This window comes from Erpetoichthys calabaricus, chromosome 10 (assembly GCF_900747795.2).
Source record: "Erpetoichthys calabaricus chromosome 10, fErpCal1.3, whole genome shotgun sequence".
Taxonomy (NCBI): domain Eukaryota; kingdom Metazoa; phylum Chordata; class Cladistia; order Polypteriformes; family Polypteridae; genus Erpetoichthys; species Erpetoichthys calabaricus.
Window position 1 is genome coordinate 117,009,838 of NC_041403.2, and position 24,852 is coordinate 117,034,689.

At 38.4% G+C, this 24,852-nt stretch overlaps 1 protein-coding gene across 3 annotated transcripts in view; it reads left to right on the forward strand.

Moving 5' to 3' along the window:
* The first annotated feature begins 328 nt into the window (after positions 1 to 328).
* The window catches only part of acss2 (acyl-CoA synthetase short chain family member 2), a 104,397-nt gene continuing 79,873 nt past the window's right edge, over positions 329 to 24,852 (forward strand). Inside the window, exons 1-3 of one of the 3 annotated variants that reach the window (XM_028811781.2) lie at positions 471 to 575; positions 1,054 to 1,199; positions 14,718 to 14,913. In XM_028811781.2, the coding sequence (XP_028667614.1) occupies positions 1,073 to 1,199; positions 14,718 to 14,913 (323 nt within the window). In that variant the 5' untranslated portion in view covers positions 471 to 575; positions 1,054 to 1,072. Of the gene's footprint in view, positions 1,200 to 14,717; positions 14,920 to 24,852 lie in introns of all 3 variants that reach the window. The other 2 variants (XM_028811783.2, XM_051932820.1) reach the window with 2 other exon arrangements.

The following is a 24,852-nucleotide window of genomic DNA, read 5'->3' on the forward strand; positions in this document are numbered from 1 at the left end:
GCCAATTACGTACCCACACGTATGCTTTCATGCTGTGCCATTTTACCTTAGCCGGTTATTCGTGTTGGTTACTTGACAGGAAAAGCGAAGTGCCTGAAGTGAAAAACGACGCAAAGGAAGGAAAATACATCCCCCCTACAAACAGTGAAAATAAGTCACTGCAAAAAGCCAAAAAAAAAGCAAAAAATCGCAAGGTTCTATCACAAGCTACAGTTATGCATCACCTAAACCGGGTCAATTTGGAGCCTTCAACTAATCCTGCACGGGCATTTAAAACTGAAAAAACAAAACCGTTTGTAAATATAACTCAAGGGGACGAGAGGCATTCAATTACTTGTCAAACATGTTGTCAAAGAAGGCGACATCCTTCTGATTTAAGACGCGATTCAAAAGTCGTCACTGGGGCGTAAGGAGTCTTATTGGCTGGGAGACGCCACGCCCACTCCCAGCCGTCAACTGTCTTTCCACGCGTTTTCTGAAGTGAGACTGGAGGGGGAGGGGAAACAGATAAAGAAAGGTCTATTGAAAACAGGAGACCAGCGAGCAACAACAAACGTCTGTTGTAAAATCAATAGGTACTGTCCTGGCGCAATGCACGTTGTTGACGGAAATTATTTTTGTTGAAACATTCATTAGTCTGTTTGAAACGCTACGCTGCAGGCTTGTTTGGATTTAAACCTCACATGTGGCTGTTAATGTACTCAGTGGAGCCTGCTTTGATTGCCAGTTTGCTTTTACTTTTGCCTTTTGTTAACCTGCAGCTTTGATCACACATTCGAGTGAAGCTGCAGTAGTACCTCTAGGCGTGCAGTAACACTGGCAAGGTGCTCGCAAGTGGACGTTTTCAAACGCTTCGTCAGCTCGCTTTTCGTTTTCTTTTTATTCAAACAAGGAAGTGCTGCAGTTTTTTCCAGATCTGGGCCTCCACATTTCATTTCACTTCTAAATCGTTTATGTGAAACTTGTCTGTATTTTTCTGTTTTTTTTTTCATGCGTTTTTCTGGCTTTCTTTTATTCACGAATTGACTTTTCACCCCTCCTCACTTTAATAAGGAATCGACAACTTGAAGCAATGATTCCCGGGTATGCTCAGCAAAGTAATGTGTTCCCACCTCCAGTCAGCTTAGCAGAAGAGGCGCACGTCTCGAGCTTTCAGAAGTACAAGGAGCTTTACATGAAATCGGTGGAGAATCCTGAAGGTGAGGGCTTACTTTCTTACTGTCATATATATTCAGGCCGCAAGCACAAAGTCCACCTTCTTCGGGTGAAAAAAAAAATCACATATTTCTATTGTGCATTCTGAAAATTTGACATAATAATCGCTTTTATGAGCAGTGAATGTGAAGTTGGAGAAGTGCGAGCGCTAATAACAATGACAGTTAAACTTGACCTTCGATCACACGTGAAGTCTCTGGAAGCCATAGTTCTTTCTTTCTCCGTATGACATAATATAACAATGTTAGGAAACATAAGAGTAATTATTCGTGACTGCGGTATGTGTATTTTCATATACACAAGGTACGGTTTGCAAAATCTCAGTCACACACTTGCAGTGCAAACTTGTTTCCATTAAGTCCATCATTACCCCGTTCTCATAGTCCCAGCTGCGTGACGTCAAAACGCCGCGTCCGCGGACATCTGTGCAGCATCTGCGCAGCAGCGTTATATCCGTGACAGCCAGTGCTGCGTGGGTTTTTACATTTCCTCTGTTTGGGTTTTCTCCGAGCATTTTGTTTTTCCTCGCACATTCCAAGACACGCAGGTTGGGTCAACAAGTTACTTTAATTGTATTCACTTAATCAGACAGTCGATCCTAAATTGTATTTGGTGAATTCAAGACAATGATGGACAGTATGTAACAGACTGCACAGGCCACCAGTCCATCAAAAAGCCCACACTCTCACATATCCCCATCCTTACATAAAGGAAATATAGGAGCGAAATCTATTTAGATATGGTGATATTTCATAGCCTTGACACATAGTGTAGGATTTTTAAACCACTGTTGGATCTGAGAGTTGACACTGGTACCCAGTTGTGCAATTTCCTTGCATAGAGCAAGAACTTTTTTTAATCATATTCCTTAAATTCTGTTTATATTCATTACAAATTGAGGAACTGAACTCAAGTAGCTGGTAGATGCTGATGTTGAACCCTGCACACTGTGTGTTGTTACAGAGGCTGATGCACAACATAGGCATATATTGTGATTTTCAAGGTCAAATTCAGAAACAGAAGTACTCTGTAAACTGTGGTAATGGCCAGTCTTCACAAACGTTTTCTGTGAATGTTGATTTATGTGTGCATACAGTGTATTGATCGCCTGTTCTGCTCTGGAAGGAGCAGCTACCTGACAGAATGCTGATTGCATCATATTGTCCTCAATGATGAGAACTTAATGACACTTTTGCTCTAGGTCAAGTTTAAAATTAATACTTTGCCATCCAGCAGCAAAGCTTTCTTTCAAACTGCCTATGCCAAAATTGTATGCAACATACAATATTTGAGTATCTCAAATTATGAGAATAATGATAACAAAATAAACAGTTTAATATATGTTTTAGAAACATGTCAAATTCAGGGAAGAATTGGATAAGGGGCAATAGAAGAGTGGTTTTGTTCCTGCTTTGCGCCCAGTGCTGGCTGGGATTGGCTCCAGCAGACCCTCCCCTCCCCGGGACCCTGTGTTAGGATATAGCGGGTTGGATAATGACTGACTGGCAATAGAGGAGCAGAGTGTTGAGTGAACAGCTCTCTAAATATACTGGATGCCAGAAGAAGAGGGAAAATGTATGTTAATTGAGTGTAAATGCAGGAATTATGCCTTTGATTTATGCCTTTGAACCCATGAAGATGCACACATGTCAAAGAAGGAAATGTTAAAAATGTGTGTTGAATTCAGTTTGTAGTTAATTTTAATCGCATAATCTGCTGATATGTTAGTAAACATTACAGTAATCCCTCGCTATATCGCGCTTCGCCTTTCGCGGCTTCACTCCATCGCGGATTTTATATGTAAGCATATTTAAATATATATCGCGGATTTTTCGCTGCTTCGCGGGTTTCTGCGGACAATGGGTCTTTTAATTTCTGGTACATGCTTCCTCAGTTGGTTTGCCCAGTTGATTTCATACAAGGGACGCTATTGGCAGATGGCTGAGAAGCTACCCAGCTTACTTTCTCTCTCTCTCTCTCTCTCTCTCTTGCGCTGACTTTCTCTGATCCTGACGTAGGGGGTGTGAGCAGGGGGGCAGTTCGCACACCTAGACGATACGGACGCTTGTCTAAAAATGCTGAATGATTATCTTCACGTTGCTATCTTTTGTGCAGCTGCTTCCTGAAACGACATGCTGCACAGTGCTTCGCATACTTAAAAACTCGAAGGGCACGTATTGATTTGTGCTTGAAAAACAAACTCTGTCTCTCTCTGTCTCTCTCTCTTTCTCTTTGTCTGCTCCTGACTGAGGGGGTGTGAGCTGCCGCCTTCAATAGCTTTGTGCCGCAGTGCTTCGCATACTTAAAAGCCAAACAGAGAGAAAAGCAAACAAATCAATAGGGCTATCTCTGTGACAGTCACTGCTCCTGACACGCACTCCTTTGAAGAAGAAGATATGTTTGCATTCTTTTAATTGTGAGACGGAACTGTCATCTCTGTCTTGTCATGGAGCACAGTTTAAACTTTTGAAAAAGAGACAAATGTTTGTTTGCAGTGTTTGAATAACGTTCCTGTCTCTCTACAACCTCCTGTTTTTCTGCGCAAATCTGTGACCCAAGCATGACAATATAAAAATAACCATATAAACATATGGTTTCTACTTCGCGGATTTTCTTATTTCGCGGGTGGCTCTGGAACGCAATCCCCGTGATGGAGGAGGGATTACTGTATACTAAACTTTCATAACCATTTAAAATAGAAGATATATTTGTTAATAGTTAATAGTAATTGAGAATAGCATTGAATAAAATGAGACACACATTAAAATGCAAATCAATATTTTAATTAAGTGAGACCCATACTCACAGACAGTAGCTCTTAGCTAAATTACCAAAAAATCGAAAAAATTGATTTTTTTTTTTTAAATATGGCTTCTGTCATCATGTAGGCCTAAAAGCCGTAATACTTTCTGTTTAAATTTTGTAAAGGTCCTATATATTTGCTGTAAGGAATTAGTTGTCAGCTCCTCTTATGGTCCAAAGGTATAGTTACAACTTTTTTGGGCATAATAAATGACTCAGTTTTTGTGTACTTGTATCTAATAATTAGACCTTTGATTTACAGTGAGAGCTCTCAGTATACTCATGAATTAATAAGCTAAAGCCACCCTCCTTCACTATTCCAGCCTTCTATCCATTTCCCTAACCTGCATATCCTTGGCAGGGGCACGGGGAAAGTGAAGCCTGTCTCAGCAAGTGCAGAGTGCAAGACAGCATTCCACTTGGGGTAATTTGGTTTTGAAAATGAATCCACTGAATAAATTACATGTGAAAGATCGCTGTTGTTGAAGAGAAGACAATAGCAGAAGGTGCTGATGTTTGGAATTTTGAAACCTGTTATTTCAGCACAGTGTATATATAATGATGTGCGTTTTCATTTGCTAATGCCTAATTGCATAATGGTAGTGTTGAAATTGTTATGCAGTTAAGGAAAGTTATGAAATATTTGTGAAGGCTACTGTGTTTGTCAGGTTAAGTGAAGTTTTACTGATGTGCCAAAGCAAGGCTACCATGCTAATACCAGAAATGCATTGTGTTAAGTTAGGCCGTGATACATTAGCAGTTAGATAGAACTTTATTTGTTTCCAGGGGAAACTTTAGTTGTTTTCAAAAGCTTTTTAATCAAATAAATACATAAATTTATATACAGTGCCCTCTATAATGTTTGGGACAATTTCACATTTTTCATTGAGTTACCCCTCTGTTCCGCAGTTTAAAAGTACAAATTATACAATTCAGACCTGATTAAAGTGCACATTGCTGAGTTTCATGTAAGAGTATTTGCATGTGTTTCAGTTCCAGCAAGTAGAAAGTATGTAGGCCTGCTTCTGCCCTTTGGAGTCTACAGTTGCCATTGTTCAAAATGAGGACAAGAGCTGTGCCAATGAAAATTAAAGTCTAAAAATACAAGAATAAAACCATTAGAGGCATCAGTAAAACCTTAGGATTACTTAAATCACCTGAAATATCATTAAGAAGAAAGAACACACTGGTGAGCTCAGTAATCACAAAAGACTGGTATGCCAAGGAAGACATCCACTGCTGATGGCAGAAGAATCCTCACTATAGTAAAAAAAAAAAAGTCTCAAACACCTGTTCGACAGACTAGAAAGTCTTCAGGAGGCAGATGTTTATGTGTCAGAGACTACTATCCACGGAAGACTTCATGAACAGAAGTACACAGGCCACACTGCAAGATTCAAACCACTAGTTAGCCACAAAAACAAGATGGCCAGATTATAGTTTGCAAAAAAGTATTTAAAAGAGCCTGCAGAATTCTGAAAAAAGGTCTTGTGGACAGACGAGACAAAGATGAATCTGTATCAGAGTGATGGCAAGAGCGAAGTGCGAAGACGAAAATGAACTGCCTAAGATCCAAAGCATACCACCTTATCTGTTAAACGTGGTAGTTGGGTTGTTATGTCTTGGGCATGTATGACTGACCTTGTACTTGCACACTTCTCTTCATTGTTGATGGAACTGCTGATGGCAGTTGCACAATGAATTCTTAGGTATATAGAAATATCTTACCTGCTCAAGTTCCAGTAAATTCCTGCAATCTCTTTGGAGGGTGCTTCATCCTACAACAAGGTAATGAACCCAAACATACTGCTAATGCAACATGAGAGTTTTTCAAAGCTGAAAAATTTGGAATTTTGAACAGTCACCCGATTTAAATCCAATTGAGCTTGCCTTCCATATACTGAAGAGAAAACTTAAGGGGCCAAGACCCCAAAACAAGCACCAGCTGAAGATTGCTGCATTAAGAGGCTTGCAGAGCATTACCAGGCAGATACTCACTCAGCACTTGGTGATTTCTATGAATCGCAGAGTTCAAGCAGTCATTGCACACAGCGGATATACAACAAAGTACTAAATATAACTGTTTTAATATACCTGTCATTACTATGTCCCAAACATAAGGGTGCCCTGAAATGGAGAAACCAAGTAGAAAAAAATGATGGTTTTGTTGATAAGTTGAAGACAATTCTCTTTGCACCAAGAATCAAAGTTCTCTACCTGACTCCTATTGCTCTGTCACATCCCCTTAATACCCCATAATTACAGAATCATGTGAGAATTTCTGTGAGTGACATGACCTGGTGTTATATTTGTAGTTGGAAGTGTACAGAGTGAAGAGAAAAGGAGACAGGCCCGTTCTTTGTGGTGCTCCAGTGTTGCTTACATCTGTATCAGAAACATAGTCCTTGAGTCTCACAAACTGTTGGCCTGACAGTCATTTATCCAGGACACCACAGGCTCATCCTCCTGCATACATCTGAACTTACCTCTTAGCAGGGATAGCTGGCATTAAAGGCTCTGGAGATTGTAGTTTCACAGATTAGAGTTTGAATTGGTATCCAGTACAATAGCAAAGATGGTTAAAGTCAATAATTAAATAATTCAACATGATTCAGTATTGAGTGAGGAGCTGTTTTTTTGTTTTTGAAGCTCTGGAGGAAGCAGTTAGTATTTAGTTGGAAGTTCTTCGCATTCCTCCAAGTATTGATGTTATTGTGTAAGGTAATCTGGTGTAAGGATTTACTGCTGTTACAGGTTCTACCTGTCTGTTGGACTTAAACCGCTTTTTCAGTGATAATACGCAGAGCAATGCATTTTTAAATCTTAACAGAAAGTGATTATTTGCTACAAGCAGCTTGTAGCCTTTGCTGTGACCTAACAAGCTTGTCATGTTGTTAGATCCCATGGATATCCTAGTGTTTGCACAGCTCACCCACTGCTCCATGATAGACACACACACAGACACCTTAGTGTGTTTAAATGTTTTGATGTTTTTTTTGTTGTTTTCATTTTCACAATAATCAGAATTATATTCCTTCAGTCTCCATGAGAAACAAGAAAGTAGAAAATATGTTCAGTGTATACTGACAAGGGAATAATTAATTGCACTGTTGCATTTTCCTGGTCTATTCTTATCAGAACTTTGCTACGTCAAAAAGAAAACAGTTATTTTTCCTTCAGAACTACCTAGTAAGCCAGATGGAATTGCAGCATGGCAGATTTGCAAGTCCAATTTTGAAATTACATTAACCTTTGGAATCAAGTGAAAAGGGAGTTCAATTTTTATTTTGTTGCATTAATCATTATCTTGACTTGTAAATCCAGATTACCCAGCATTTCTACTGCACCTCAAATCCACACTTAAAAGAAACAAGCATTCAGGAAGAGACAAATCTGAATGTTGTTTCAGTTTCCTCAATTATACTATACAAACATGAAAAGAGAAATCTGAATAGTCAAGAGCATTCTCTGCAATATTACTTTGGTTTCTTTGGTTTATATGTTTTTTGAAGGTTCATGTGGGTGCAACTTTAAACTATAAGACAGTAGATAACATTTGTGTGGGTTCATAATTTTAAAATGAGGAGCAGAAGAAGATCCAGATATTTACTGCATGCTTCCAGTTTAATTTATTTCTACAATAAAAAGACAACATATGGAAAACGAATGCTCTTTACCAAATGTATTATGTCTTCTAAAGTCATACAATTAAATTCTGTAAACCCTGAATTGAGGCGAATTAATGGATATAAACAAAAAATGGATTTTCTAATGTGCATTAGTTTTGTTTTCTCCCTTTTAAGTTCTTTAGTCCAGTCTGCCTTTGTATACTGTGTATCTTTTAAATATATGCGTTAGAATATGAGTTGTAACCAATCAGACACTCAATGCTGTAACTTTCTATATATAAAGCAAACACAATACAAGCAATCCAAAAGTTTAAAGAGAGAGTTAAAACACTTTAAATCATAAACACAAGAAGTAAGTAAAAAAATGGCAAGAGCCCTGTAGACTGTTATTTTAGGATTTTAGGGTAATTTTAATAACGCTGCACTGGTCCATGCACAGAATTTTACATTTATTTCTTTTCCTAGATAATTTAAGATGTGACTTTCTTATTGAATTATTGAGGAGTTGTTCCTTTTGAGTAAAATCCATCAGTACATTAACAATGTACAGTAGTATGAGAAACAACTGTTAGTTTATTGCTACATGATCTAGTCCTAACTGATACTGCTCCAAGACATGTCATTAAAAGGTCTGAAGTAATTAACTTTGGAAGAAAATGGTCATAATTATTACTTTATCAAAGTTGTTGTAATTTAGGACATGCCCAAAACATATGACCAAACAAGGCCAGTGCTTAATGGCATTGTTTACAATTATATCATGTTGCTGTTATATTTTAGGTAGTTTCAGTATGTAAAGATGTGTACAATTCGCAGTTTAATATGAATTACAGCTTGTTTTCCACAGATTGTTGAAGAATGTAATGTAATTGAGGTCCATTCCTTGTATGAAGTATTAAAGGAAATCATTCAAATATTGTTTTTCTTTTAATAGTGAAAAGTTCTCTTTCAATGGAAGGTTTGTAAAAATGTTACTGTGGGACAATGCAGCCTTTTCATATAAATCTCCAGAAGAGGGAAGATTAGAGGTGTTGCTGGACTGAAGGCTGATAACATGCCGCCTTGATTCTTAGGTTTTTGAATTCTTTCCCCTGGGCAGTACTTTAATGGAGAGGTTCCTTTTACATCACTGCGTGATGTTGTCAGGAGGTGCACACAAGACTGTGGAGTCAAAGTCGAAAGCAATTATTGGGTTACTGAAGTTGGATACAGAAAAATGTTCTGACTCCTCCTAAATGTAAATTGAAATATAATGTGTAAAAATTTCCAGTTTCACATTGTAATTTGATGAATCTATTTTTTCTTCTAGTTTTTTTTAATTGTGTAAGTTTTGTGTTTTGTTTAATGTTACTAAATGTTTGTAACGTCTTTAATAAATAATTTAAAAAGAGCCACAATGACATTGCTACAGCTTTTAAATCCAAACTTTAACAGGTTAGATTGCTAAAAAGTAGCCTGATGATTCATTTTTTTGATGAAATGGCTGATATCTTGTATGTTATGTGCTTTCAATGAACATAGTAAATATATACATCTGATATGGTCTTGTAAAAGCAGCTTGTTGGGCATCCAATCTCTGCCAAAGAGCTTTAACTTTATCCAATTGCGTTTGTCCTTTCAATTCAACCAATGTAGCATGTTTCGAGCTGTAATGATGGTCGAGATTGACCTTTTTCATCACTGCAAGTACATCCTCACAAACTAGTACACTGACTTGCCTTTTTCTTTAACAAAAAATTAATCATTTGTCCATTTCTCTTTGAAAACTCGAGATTCAGCATCTATTTTTCTTTTCTTGACTGAAGCCATGATGTGTCAGATGATAAGGGATAATAAACCTGTTGCGTTCACTCTGACTGTGACATGGACTGGCATACAGCCTGAACATGTCATCCAGATGACCCTACTACTTTATTATTATTATTTTATTTTGTATTAATCATTAACTCTTTCAAGGCAGATATTGACTTTTGTCAAGAGGAGGGGTTGAAGGTGGTAATCAACTGTAAACGGTGACCAAACTCACCGTTACATTTTAGTTGGACTGTCTTTGCCAGTGGAAAAGTTAGGTTTGTTTGTTTGACCAAGGTTTCTTGTGTTTGTGTGAGTAGTGAATAGCAAGCAACAGCAAAAATGGCATCAACATCTGGTGAGAGATCAAAGCGAATGCACAAAGAAAAATATTCAATGGACAACGTTTTGCATATTATCGCTGAATTGTAGTCTGACTTAGACTCCAATTTTGGTTGAAGTAATCAAAAATGAACCTGTTATCAGCATCAGCTGATCGTGGTGCTGAACACATTCGTGTAGCTGATACGCCTACAGCAATGTTTGCATGCGAGGACTGCCACTTACAATGGCAAGAGGTAGAAACCATTGCACTGTGCCTGCTGCTGCACCCACCCCATGAACACAGCCTGCCGGCCATTGTGCCGCCCCCATAAGCGGCTCAAGCCACAAGAAACGGTGAACTGGTGGCCACAGCACATGGTAACAGACGTTTTATGTTGATTTATGCGTGAAACCATTGCTTTGTGTGCTTTTCAGGAAACTGTGTATTTTGGGATACTCTGAGTTAATGTCCATTTTGAGCCCTTAATGGAAAAAAAATATTATGAATTGCCTGGAGGGCTGAATCAAATTCTCTTATGGGCCGTATGGAGGCCACAGGTTCTCCACCCTTGCATTACATCATATCCTTTCTCTTATTACACTGAAATATTTCTTATGCACAGTATATAGTCTGGACCATAAGTATATGTACATTGATATTTTAGCTTTTTACCAAAAAATGTTGGTGTTGAAGCTGTATAATGAGCATGGGCTGAAAGTGCAAACTTCCAGCTTTAACCTGAGGGTACATCCAAATTAGGCAAATAGTTTAGGAATTACGGCACTATTTATATATTTTCCACTCCTTATCAAGTGACCAGAATTCGACAATTAACTGACAAGCTTTTCTACGGCCATGGTGTGGTGTGGCCAGTATCCTCATTATCAATTAATCAGATAAAAGGTCTGTGGAATTAGCATTTAGAAGCTGTTGATGTGAATCAATTTGAGGTCTAAAGCAAGTGAAGCAGGCCATCATTAGGCTGAGAAAACAAAACAAGCCCATCAGAGAGAGAGAGAGAGCAGAAACAATAGGAAAGGCCAAATGAACAATCTGGTAAAAATCCTTAAAATAAGAATGCACTGGTGAACTCCGCAAGACATGGACAACCATTGAGGACAACTAAGCTAAGTGATTGCAGAATTCTTTCCTTCATGAAAAAGAAAACCCTTCACAACATCTAGCCAAGTCAAGAACACTCTGTAAGGTAGTTGTATCATTCAGTGCATTTACATGCACACAACTGGGATAAGTAAGTAATCCGGTTAAGGCAGAAACCTGGTGTCTTAAAAATCCATGTTTACAATCACAAGTAATCTTCTGGGGTTCTTTTTTGGCAAAATGTACCAACATCATTAAACAGCTCAGAAAAGAGTTTAACATCCTCATTGGCCACTGTGAATCCAAAAACAGGCATGAAGCCTGGGATAATTTTCCAGTGTTTTATAAATATATTTTGTCCTTCATGAGCTCAGAAGTAAATAACATTCATGCCCTCTTTACATCCTTGGCCTGAGACCTCAAAGATTGAACACATGAACACTGGCCACATCATCCCCCCGGTCACACTATTTCAACACATCTATAGCAAATATGTGTCTTAAAAGTAACTTTATGAATGTTTCTGTTACTGGATTGCATGCAGCACACTCTTTTCCTCTTGACTGTGCGATTGATCTCTGCAAAGAAACAATGCATAGGTACATGTGCTTCTTGCCTTATTCCCAGTGGTGCTGAGATAATAATAACACTGGTGTTTTTACTTAAATAAAAGAAGAAATGCGTTATGCAGACTGATTACTGTTAAAATAATAAGTAACCTAACACATGTTGCTGCTGAGCTTAGCACATCTTCAGTTTATCAGCATGAATGTAGTGATTTCTGAAAAATCTTGACAGATTATTTCGAGCAAGAGAAGGAATAATGCAATCACTCGAGCATTTGTCTCAGGAAATGTATCTTATGGACGCTTCAGTTTGTGGCTGGTGAAAGCTTGTGTGAAGCTAAGCAGGTGAACAGAGTACAAAGGATATGTACAAACTACAAAATATTTAACTTGGTTAAGGGTGTACATTGCCATATAACCAGGTTACGTGCGGAGAAATCTGCTTCTGCTAACAAGGTTTCTCAGAGATCAATAATCCAATTTCTCTAACCCGAATGAAGGTTTACATGCCATTTTAGGAAACTGGTTTCTGTGACTAACCAGGTTAATAAAGTGCATGTAAATGCACTGATTGTCAAAGTCTACAGTGAAAGGTAGACTAAATGTAAGTAAATACTGGTGGTTTACCAGAACGTGTAAACCACTGGTAAGCCTCAAGAATAGGAAGGGAAGACTTTGACTTTGATTTTGCCGGAAAACATCTGAAAAAGCCTGTCCAGTTTAAGATAAATATGTACCAGAAGGATTAGAAGAGAAGAGTATGGAGAAGAGAGGAACGGTTCATAATCCAAAGCATACCGCATCATCTGTAAAACAATGTGGAGGCAGTGTTATGGCATGGGCATGTATGGCTGCCTATGGAACTTGGTCACTAGTGTTTATTGATAATGGTATGACTGCTGATAAAAGCAGCAGGATGAATTCTGAGGTGCATAAGGCTGTACTATGTTCTCTGATTCAGCCAAATGCTCCAAAACTGATAGGATGAAACTTCCCAGTACAGATGAACAATGACCCAAAACATACTGTGAAAGCAACCGAAGCTCTTTTCAAGGCAAAGAAGTGAAATATTCTTGACTTTCACTCAACTGAACAAGCAATTCACTTGCTGAAGACAAACCATTTCAGTGAAGGCCGACCAAAGCATAACTAAGGAGAAAACCCAGCATTTGGTGACATCCATGATTTGCAGACTTCATTCATCATCAACAAAGGGTTTTCAACAGAGTATTGAAAATGGTCATTATATTTATGAATATGTTACTTTGACCAATTACTTTTCAGTCCCTGTAAATGTCTTTTAATATATAAACTTGGCTGTCGTTCCTAAACAGCTCATACAATTTTTTTCTCTGAATCCCTGTAGTGTAGTGAGTAAGGGTCCATGGCAGTGTACAAGTTTTTAAATAAAAACCATGCACCTTGGGCTCTTTTGCTGTAGCTGTGTGCAGCTTTGCAGCCCCATGATGAAACTGGATGGTCGAGATTGCAAGTGAAGGCACAATCTTCCCTGTCAGGTTTCTCGTTGGCATTCAGCGGCTTGTAATTAAAAGCATAAAAGAGTATAAATGACCCTGGGAAAATCAGAGAGTGGAGAAAAATGAAAAAAAAAACAAAACTTACAGGAGGTGATGGTTTAGTGGAGCTCAAGGCTTTTGGTTTGGTAGAAGACTGCTCTGCTGAGTGATTGCCAGGGTGGAGCAGCCCACCAGAAAAAAAAGTAGAAGGTACGGAGTTTGAGAGTGGAAGTGGTAGACTCTGATGGAAGCAAGCACTGGTGGCCTGGAATTTCCTGGGTTATAAATTGCTAGAGTGCCGAAGGAGGCAAGCATGGGGATCCTGGATCACTGATTGAGTCGAGTGTTCACTGGATAAGAATTTAACAGAGCCTTGGTGACTTGATGAAGGGAATGATCTCAGATCTTTGTGTTTTTAAGGATCAGACATTTATCATTAAGTTTTTATTTATTTATTTATTTTGCCATTGACATAATTTATTGATTGATTTTTATCTTCCATGATGAGCACTTGTTTTTATAATGGATTGTTTATTATATTAAGAAATACACAACACTTTGTTCTGGCCTCTAATTCAGTCAGTCATTGTCTACCCCGCTTAGTCCTGAATAAGGTCATTTTGAGGTTGCTGGAGCCTATCCCAGCTAGCACAGGGCTCCTTACTACGAGGCAGAAGCACTACCACTGCGCCACCATGCTGCCCTGTTTGGAATAACTGTTTTGAAAAACTGTAAAATGCACTTATGCACCTAATTTGCTGTTGTTTGAGTTATTATTGTGCTAGCCCATCTCAGTCTATTACTATCGATGAACAGTGCTTACTTAAGGAGGTTAATGCCTGCTGCAGGCAACTCCGGCGTCACAACCCCTAGAATTAAGCTGAAAGTGTTCCCTTCAATCACGTCTTGAGTGCTTCCATTGAAATCCATTGTCGTGGCGTACCAAGTGAAAATTACAATTGTGTGACTGTTCAAATGTATAGCATTTGGGTTGTAAAGAATTATGAAATCCCTGAACTGCCAGCCATATCCCTTTTAAGCTCTGAAATACCAGCCCAGTCCTTTGTTTTGTGACTTCAGTCAGTGAAATGCTCAAATTGTGGGTGGCTTGTGTGCAGTATGACAATGGTATGACAATTCAATAAAAATGCACAAGAAGAAAGGTAAGATACCCTGCCTGTCAGATCTGTTCTGCAACCTCCTTGGCCAAATGAAGTTGTATTTGTCATTTGCACTATTTCATAGATCCTTATCAAACCCAAAAAGGACAGAATATGCAAACTGCTAAGACAGACAGTGATTGGACGCCGAGTTAGAACAATGGCTTCTGGATCCTTGAGGCAGTATTGTTGACCAATGTGCTACCCTGCACACACAGTATTTACTTGTATGTATGTATGAATGTATGTATAGTATTGTAGTATTATTTTTTCTGCACCTTTTCACTTTATAGCTGCACTCCACATAAAACAGATATCTGGAGCACCCTCTCCAGACTTTTCAATACTGAGAGCTCCTCATTAGGCTGCTCCAGGCAAGCTAATTTGATGTCACTGCCATAACACTTCTGACCAAAAGTCTTGCCGTCTGGCAAGTTGTTAACTCTGTATGTGGCATTTATTCATATATTATGAAAAAAGATGGGTCTCTACAATACTTGTGTAATGTAGTTTGTTCATTTAAAATGCATTTTCCCATTATATGTTTAATTTTTTTTATTATAAGAGTAGAATTGTCTGACATGTTTTTCTTGATATTTTTTTGTAAACAGAGTTCTGGAATGACACCATCAAAGAATTCTTTTGGAAGACTAAACACACAGGGAAGTTTTTGGACTACAACTTTGATGTCACAAAAGGAGATATTTTCATTAAATGCATGGAAGGTGCTTCAACAAACATCTGCTACAATTTACTGGATAGAAATATCCATGAGAACAAACTTGGAGACAAGGTTGCTTTTTTCTGGTAAATGTGACTTTTGCCTTTGGTCTTTACTGCATTCTTGCATAATATTTTGTTAGTACAGTGGATGTTTTCATAGCAAATTATGTTTACAAAATATGAATGTCTAAATATATATTTTACTGTGCATATTTTGTGATGTGTGGGTTACAAACTTGCACAAGAGAGAAGGAGGTGAGTCCAGGTTTCCACAAAAATCAGCTTTATTGTTGTGAAGACAGGAACATTCATAAAACATTTATTTAAAAGGGAGCTGTCACTCAAACACACCACATGCAGCATGCAAGCAGTGACTATGATGTTGTCCTGTATTCATTAACTGCTCAAATGAAAAGAAGAGATAGTCATTTCTTCTCTTGTGCATGAAGGCTATGTCATCGAGATATGCTCCAGCATATGCAGAGTGGGGTCACAGAATCTGAACCATCATCCACTGAAAAGTTAACAGTGCGGATTCGAACTACAATCCCTCATCTTTTCCGCTCCAAGATGACCCCCTAACCCCGCACCCTCCCCAGACATGGGTGTGAGCAGTTTTCAACAATGTCTCTCTGTGCCCACTTGGGGCCACCAACTGCTCAATCAGTCTGCCCTCAATGCAGTCGGCCCAACTGCTCAATCTTGTTTATCATAGTAAAGTAACTTTTAGCAATAAAACTTAAATGAAGAAACTCTGAGTGGCTACAGGCTCAAACTTGAACCTTTTCAAGAATTTATTCATAAGCAAGATTCTTGTGATCCGCTGTGGCAACCCCTAATGGGAGCAGCAGAAAGAAGAAGAAGTACTGCATATGCCTGGGCTTACATTTAAGCTCTTTAGAGTTATTTAGTGCATTCCACAAAAGGTTACATTTATATTTTATGAAAATGAGCGTTTTAAATAAAGGATGCCAGATTGGGGCCTTGTAGTGTGTTGCCATTGCTTTGATCCTAAGCCCTTTCTGCAGACTTTGCATATTCTTTATATTTGCTTTGCTTTCCTTTCACTGTCCAAAGATCTACGATAGTGGAGTTGATTAATTTTCAAATGAGCAGTTTTTTATCAATTACCACGTTAGAAGTTCTGATTAAATATAAACAGTTTCAGTGAGAATGAGTATGGGGTGTGTGCATGTTCATACCCTGAAGTTGGTTTGTGTGCCATCACAGTGGGTTGCCTGCCTTGTTCCTGGTGTTGCCAAGATCTTAACTACCTCTTTTTACATTTTAGTATGTTTCAAAAATATAGTAAAGCAGAATGACAATAAGAGCAGTTATTTACCTTTATAAATTATTAGCTGTCCCCTGCTGCTCCACCCGTGTAGTAGTGAAACAGGACAAACTTGAAAAATCAGTAAACAAGCAGGTATTGCTAGCTAAGTGGAGGCAATGTACGCTCCAAAATGTGGCGAGAGCTAGAGCAACTCGAATGGACGCTGGCGTGTAAGTGAGGAGGGCCCTGCCCGGGTCCCCACTCCTGACGCCACACTTCCCCCTGCCCTCAGCCTGCACCTCTGTCTCGGATTAGTGCGAATATATGTCTCCTGCAAGTGAACTATGATACTTAGCGTGATGGCTGAAGTCACAAAATCAACAGGAATGTTCAAGGAAATTATAGAAAAAAAACCTGATCTAAATCCATTAAGTACAGTAATCCCTCCTCCATCGCGGGGGTTGTGTTCCAGAGCCACCCGCGAAATAAGAAAATCCGCGAAGTAGAAACCATATGTTTATATGGTTATTTTTATATATTTTAAGCCCTTATAAACTCTCCCACACTATTATAAACATTTCACGCACAATTATACAGCATAAACCCTTTGTATTCTCTTAGATATTAGGTAAGATTCATTGAAATTATGTATGTAAACACAGTTAACATACAGTAAAACCTAAATATTATTTGAAAGATATCGAGCGTCTCCGATATCACATATGTTACAGCCATTACGACAGACAGGCCACCATCAATAAATACGTAAGAAAGAAAAATTGTATACAGTAAAATGTGTGTACAGTGACACTAAACTATGTACATGTAATAAGTACTGTACGTAAATAATTAATTATGGTTACTCACCAACAATGACACGACGACTTGTCCGATAACGATGAGTTTAATTTTACTGCACAACAAAGGATAGCGTTACAGCTCTTCTAAAGGAGCCTCTTCAGGCGACTGTTTAGCACCGCCGTTGTTCTTCTTCCATCACTCTTCAATCCAAATCCCTAAAGCAGATTCCATCCAGACTACTGCCTTACAACGTCCACTTGCAACTCATTTTGCGCCCTGGTTAAAAGACATTGCGGCCGTAGATCTTATATGCTTTTCCTCCTTTTTAAATAAAAAGAATCGTGGACTCATTTATGCTGTAATGGTGTCCTGCAGCGGTGTAGCTGTTTCCTTCCTTCAACATATCCAAAACTTTTACCTTTTCTGCAATCATTTGCATCTTCTGTTGGCGCTTGTGCACGTTAATGTTGAATGAGTGAGATTAGACTTCCTGGTTAATGCAGCACTCCGTCGCTGAGCCAATCAGCAGCACACAGGAACTTAACCGCGTGCTCTGATTGGGTAGCTTCTCAGCCATCCGCCAATAGCGTCTCTTGTTTCAATTCAAATGCGTCCCTTGTTTCAATTCAAATGGGCAAATCAACTGAGGAAGCACACATACTGTAGACCGCAGACATCCGTGAAGCAGTGAAAAATCCGCGATATATATTCACATATGCTTACATTTAAAATCCGCGATGGAGTGAAGCCGCGAAAGACGAAGCGCGATATAGTGAGGGATCACTGTAGTTCTCTCATGAAAAGCGAACATACATACAGACATATTTAGAAATAATCCTTTAATTGTTTTTGGTTTGGTTTGTTTGTTTTGGTTCTTGTCCTAATTTTCTGTTCAGTGCTAATAGTAGTGTACTCTGAAAGAAAATGAATTATCTGACACCCTGTTGGTCAGTGATTTTGGAAACATTATTTTTGGTGCTTGTGTATTTTAAGGCTGATGCAATTAATCTATGTAATCAACCAATCAACTAAAATTTTAAATTGAATTGTGTTTTCTTAATCAACTGTCTATCCAGCACATTCTGCGCATGGCATGCTATGACGTTTTGTTCAGTTTTTCAGTAGGCTAATCATGGCAGCAACTGCAACACATTCAGTGGAATAAGGTTCCCCCAAATATTGGGAAAAATTCTCTGAGAAAATGGTTGTTTATTGTGTAAAAAAGAGTTGGTTGTCTATGACATCACTAGGTCAGTGTATGAACACCCTAACAGGAAGCATGCTGGAGGTGTAGCACAACAAAAACCCACAATTCCGTAAGTAAAGCACTTGCACTTACTTAGCTATTAGACAATAGTGCTTTCAGTGTTGTGAAGTTGGTTATCTTGAGAAATTCATGTTAGTGACTAGCACCAAAATAGAAGTTAGAGCCATAATCTTTGGAAAGAACAGGTAAATTGCACTTGTCAGTTGCCACCATCACAGCTTGCGTGTGCACTGGAGTAAAATAATGCTTCAGTGCGTAGGCTAAGTACAATAGACTAGTCTGTGAAATTCATTTACTAACATTATTTGGGGAAGACATTCATTTTCACTGTTTGCCAGATATTTTATTCCAGGTCCACCAACTTGTAACTCTTTAACTATCAACTAGTGGATCCTAAAGAAGACTACTTATTAGCGGTCGTCAAAGTTAAGCAGCAATAACATCATATATAGACACAGGTCTGCTTTATTAATCTATTTTTAGGCATTCTCTCCAATCATTTAACTGTTAATAACAGCTTGGACGTTTTTGAAAAGAAACACAACTTTTACTGCAGTTTAGATTGGCAAATGTATAGACCGCACAGTTCAGCAAAATTTTGGATTTAATGTTAAAAAGATATGTATGTCTTAAGTAAATAGATTTTGGGCACTTTTCATGTTCTTCCTTAAGTTTGTGTAGACAGGCTGATGACTGGCTAACTTTCTGTCTTGCCAGAAAGGAATACAGTGGAACCTCGGGTCACGACCGTAATTCGTTCCAAAACTCTGGTCGCAACCCGATCTGGTCGTGACCCGAAGTAATTTCCCCCATAGCATTGTATGTAAATACAATTAATCCGTTCCAGACTGTACATATGATTTCTCAGTTTTTTTTATTTTTAATAAATTTGCAAAAACCTCAAGTGAACTTTTTTCACGTTGTCATTATGGGGTGTTGTGTGTAGAATTCTGAAGAAAAAAAAGAATTTAATCCATTTTGGAATAAGGCTGTAACATAACAAAACGTGGAAAAAGTGATGCGCTGTGAATACTTTCCAGGTGCACTGTAGCAGCATTAAAAAATTCCAGAGAAGAGCAACTAGGCTCATTCCAGGGGTACAGGGAATTAATTATGAGAATAGATGAAAAGAGCTGACCCTTTTCATTTTAAGCAAAAGGAGATTAAGAAGAGACATGACTGAAGTGTTTATGAAGGGAATTATTACGGTTGATCAAGACTGTTACTTCAAAATAAGTTTGTCAAGAACACAGAGACACAGTTGGAAACTTGTTAAGGGTAAATTTCACACCAACTTTAGTTATTCTTCATACAGAGAACCACAGACTTGTGGATAAGCTACCAAGTACAGTGATCCGTCGCTATATCGCGCTTCGCCTTTCGCGGCTTCACTCCATCGCGGATTTTATATGTAAGCATATTTAAATATATATTGCGGATTTTTTGTTGGTTCGCGGATTTCTGAGGACAATGGGTCTTTTAATTTCTGGTACATGCTTCCTCAGTTGGTTTGCCCAGTTGATTTCATACAAGGGACGCTATTGGCAGATGGCTGAGAAGCTACCCAGCTTACTTTTGTTTCTCTCTCTCTCTCTCTCTCTCTCTCTCTCTTGCGCTGACTTTCTCTGATCCTGACGTAGGGGGATTGAGCAGGGGGGCTGTTCGCACACCTAGACGATACGGACGCTCGTCTAAAAATGCTGAAAGAGTTGCTACCTTCTGTGTGCAGCTGCTTCGTGAAGCGACATGCATACTTAAAAGCTCGAAGGGCACGTATTGATTTTTGACTGTTTGTTTTCCTCTGTGTCTCTCTCTCTCTCTCTCTCTCTCTCTCTCTCTCTCTCTCTCTCTCTCTCTCTCTCTCTCTCTCTCTCTCTCTCTCTCTCTCTCTCTCTCCTTGCTCCTGACGGAGGGGGTGTGAGCTGCCGCCTTCAACAGCTTTGTACCGGCGGTGCTTCGCATACTTAAAAGGCAAACAGCCCTATTGATTTGTTTGGTTTTCTCTCACTTTCTGACATTCAGTGCTCCTGACGTGCACTCCTTTGAAAAGGAAGGTATGTTTGCATTCTTTTAATTGTGAGACAGAACTGTCATCTCTGTCTTGTCATGGAGCACAGTTTAAACTTTTGAAAAAGAGACAAATGTTTGTTTGCAGTGTTTGAATAACGTTCCTGTCTCTCTACAACCTCCTGTGTTTCTGCGCAAATCTGTGACCCAAGCATGACAATATAAAAATAACCATATAAACATATGGTTTCTACTTCGCGGATTTTCTTATTTCGCGGGTGGCTCTGGAACGCAACCCCCGTGATGGAGGAGGGATTACTGTATTGTGGTAGACAGTAGGACTTCAGGGACCTTCAAAACTTGACTTGATGTTATTTTAGAAGAATTAGGTGGATAGGACTGGTGAGCTTTATTGGGCTGAATGGCCTGTTCTTGTCTAGATTGTTGTAATATTCTAAACAATGCTTGTTGTGTATTAAAAGTACAGAATATTGGTTTTACCTTAGTCTTCTCTTCAAGATATGAGTTGATAACCGTCTCCTTCAATAAGATTTCAGTTGGTATCATTTATACTTTACAATACATTATTAAGCCACTATATTATATATATATATTTTCACGGCATTTGTAGTCTGAATCACAATCTGATTGTATGGGTGGTTACATACCAGGTAACGCTTGTGGTTGGTCAGCAAGTCGGCTAACATCCACCACGATGCCCTCAGTTGTGAGAAGCAGATCATAGAATGGTTGAAATAGTTTACTGTCAAATAATGCAAAGAGTATGCGACATGTGTTTCGCCCTAATTCTGGGCTCTAAACTATTTCAACCATATATGTATAATATGAATTTCCCCTTGGGACTATCTATCTATCTATCTATCTATCTATCTATCTATCTATCTCTCTATCTCTCTCTCTCTCTCTCTCTCTCTCTCTCTCTCTCTCTCTCTCTCTCTCTCGCTCTCTCTCTCTCTCTCTCTCTCTCTCTCTCTCTCTCTCTCTCTCTCTCTCTCTCTCGCTCAGTTTCCATCCAGTTTTTTGCGACGTTTTGTTATCGACAAACAGAATATACGTAAAAAAAAATGTGCGAAATTTGCTGTCTCCAGCCTGTTTCCATCAAACTGGCTTTTTATCGATAAAATGGTGTCCGTGATGACGTCATCCCCCCCCCAAAACGAACTGTCGCATAACTTTTGTTGTATCGCGAAAAAAATCTGCCCTTGACCCGTTTCCATACATAATTTTGTGTATGTCGCAAATTATCTACCTTTTGTTTTCCACGTTACACCCCCTCCACTAAACAAAGAAACAAAGAAATGGAGAGATTATTCAGACAGTTTTTTGAAATTTGCCAGCTTACTGTTATTTCAGTTTCACAAATAATTGGAATTGTACATAATATCCGAAGACGACAGCAGAATGAAGCAGTTGCTTGTGTGATAGCCCTAGAGCTCGAAGAAAGTACCCCAGTGCGACGAAACCCACGGGTATGGGAGAGACGACGGAATAAGACCTTCTGGGAGGAGGTGGTGGAGAGACACTTCACAGAAAATCTCTGGCTGCAACATTTTATAATGACACGGCCGACGTTTGAGATGTTGTGTGGATTCATCAGTCCTGATGTTGCGCCTATCACAGGTTGCCACCGACCACCGGTTCCAACCCAAAAGCGGATTGCCATCACCCTTTACAAGCTGGCAACCTGCGCCGAGTATAGAGTAGTTGGAGAAACTTTCGGGGGTTAGTAAAACTACCGTCCATCGATGTGTATATGCTGTGTGCACCGCTATTAAAGAAAAATTAATGCGGCATTATATCAGACTTCCGACTGTAGCGGAGGCCAATGAAATTGCATACCGCAATTCCTTGGTGCATCTTGTGCCACAGATTTACGGTGCGCTGGATGGCACGCATGTGCCTATTCTTCCCCCGACGGAAGGCTACCGCGATTACATTAATCGCAAAGGGTGGCCATCTATTGTTCTCCAGGCCCTTGTTGATGACAGGTGCATGATACGAGACATTTGCATTGGCACTCCTGGAAGTGCCCATGATGCAGCTGTGTTTGCAGCATCGGATCTGTACAGGTGAGCCTACCTTTCAACATCCTTTCTCAGTGCGATAACAACTGAATTAACCTGCTTCCCTTAAGGTTTTTAATTAAAACTGAAATTTGAATTAATACAAAATAACGACGTTTAATAAAAAAAAAAACTCTCTTCATCAGACCATGAGAACCGCTCTGCCATTCTCGTTTTGATTGCACGTGATGAAAATGTGACACATTTATTTGCGCTAAAGCCCTTTTTTCCGACAAAAAGTGTTTCCAATGTAGTTTTTGCGACATCTGAAGTATCGATATGGAATTTGTGCGCTAAAGTTAAACAGAAAAATATTATTTCGACATGTACAACATTTTATCGATAATTAGCATTTCCATCAGCTATATCGGTAAAAAAATTTGAAGCGCTAAATATTTTTTCGCAAAAACTCCTTGGATGGAAACCTGGCTTATGACTAACATATATCTGAATTTAAGATGGATTTAAAAACATATATATGAAATGAGTCTTAGGATTGATCCATTGTAACACTTGAGTATAAAAGACCTCAAAAACCTAATTATTTGGTCATGTTTTAAGCTGAACTGCTTACATAAAGTTATGTTAATTTAAACCGTTATTAATCAAAAATATTGTTTTTAAGCTTTACTGACTTAAATATTTTATTGTCAACAGTGTTGTTTTGCTGCTTTTCTTGCTTGAGTTATTTTAGTTGTGTTTTTAATATCCTGATGTTTTAAAATTCTACATATAAAATTAATCTTTATTTAAATATCTTAAAATCTTTACAGCACACATTTACAGTCATATGAAAAAGTTCTTATGACTGTAAATTCTTTGGATTTTTGTTTATCATTGGCTGAGCTGTCAAAGTAGTAACTTCCTTTTAATATATGACATGCCTTATGGAAACAGTATTTCAGCAGTGACATTAAGTTTATTGGATTAACAGTAAATATGCAATATGCATCATAACAAAATTATGGTGCATAACTTTGGGCACCCCAACATAGATATTACATCAATACTTAGTTGAGCCTCCTTTTGCAAATATAACAGCCTCTAGACGCCTCCTATATCCTTTGATGAGTGTCTGGATTCTGGATGGAGGTATTTTTGACTATTCTTCAATAAAAAAATCTCTCTAGTTAAATTTGATGGCTGCCGAGCATGGACAGCCTGCTTCAAATCATCCCATAGATTTTCGATGTTATTCAAGTCAGGGGATTGTGACGGCCATTCCAGAACATTGTACTTCTCCCTCTTCATGAATGCCTTTGTAGATTTCGAACTGTGTTTTGGGTCATTGTCTTATTGGAATATCCAACCCCTACGTAATTTCAACTTTGTGACTGATGCTTGAACATTTTCAAATTTTGCAAAATAAAATGCAATTCTGTTATTTTATTGCTTAATTGAAGACTCTCAAGGGAAATACAAATGCCATTAATTATTTATTTTCTTTGTACATTCATAACTTTCCAGAAATAGAGTGGAGTACTATGAAAAGCTGGTCCCTGTCTACTGCCGTTGGTGCTGGATAGGCTTTGGCTGCGGATGACCCTGACTTGGGAAATAATAAGGATGGTTAAATAACTTTCAACTCATGAATGAGCTAGTGGGATTGTGGAAGGCCGCAAATTCATTTTATTTGTCTGGATAACAATTAAAACAACACTCATGTTCCAATTCTTTTGTAAGTTTTGCCCAGCTATATAAAAATTTCTATAACCTACTGGGTTTTTCTTGCATTTTAAATCTCAGGGATTCTATCAATACCACTGCTTCCTTAGTAAAACTTTGTTTTAACATTGTTAAAATGGTTTAGCATTTTGTTTTGAAATTTAGCACAACAACATTTTTAAGAGCCCAGAGCGTGTCCATGGAGATCACTGGCAGAACCGTATAAAAGCAGCCATAGTGTATAGTTCATTACCTAAGTTTGTGGGTACTTTCTGGAAGTCTCTAGTGGTTCTTAGTTTGGCCAAACAAACTTATCTCCCGTTTTCTCACCTTGATTTTGTTTAAAATTTTGGCTTGGACGAATCATTGGACTTGTTTTTCTGGTTTTGACCCTGCAGTCTTCTAGTCCGTTTCTTCACTGCTCTCATTGCCTGGCATTTTTCTTCTCCTGTCAGAATACAAACAGCCAGCCTAGGTTTTGAAAGCTTGCAGGATCGGATTTATTTGTAGAGTTGCACTATTTTAAAAATAGAATCAAGCTCATGTCCTGTGAGGTCTTTTGTTGCTCAGATATCTTTGATGCTTTGAGGTTTCTTAAATTGTACTTGGTGTCAGGTATCAAAAACTCCATTGGTGTATGTAGGTGACAATATTATATTTTCTTCAATTTTTGAATGAATTTCCAGCTTTGGTTTAATTTGACTACTGCATCTAGTAAGCCGATTTTTGCATAGTACAAATGTCTTTAAAATTAAAACTGCATTTTTGGTTTTACAACAACAATATTTATTTATATAACACATTTTCATATAAACAATGTAGCTCAAAGTGCTTTACAAGATGAATTAAAAAGGAAGTTAACATATCAAATATGAACAAGATTAGGCAATAATATTGTACAGTATGTAACAAAGAAAAAGGTAAGG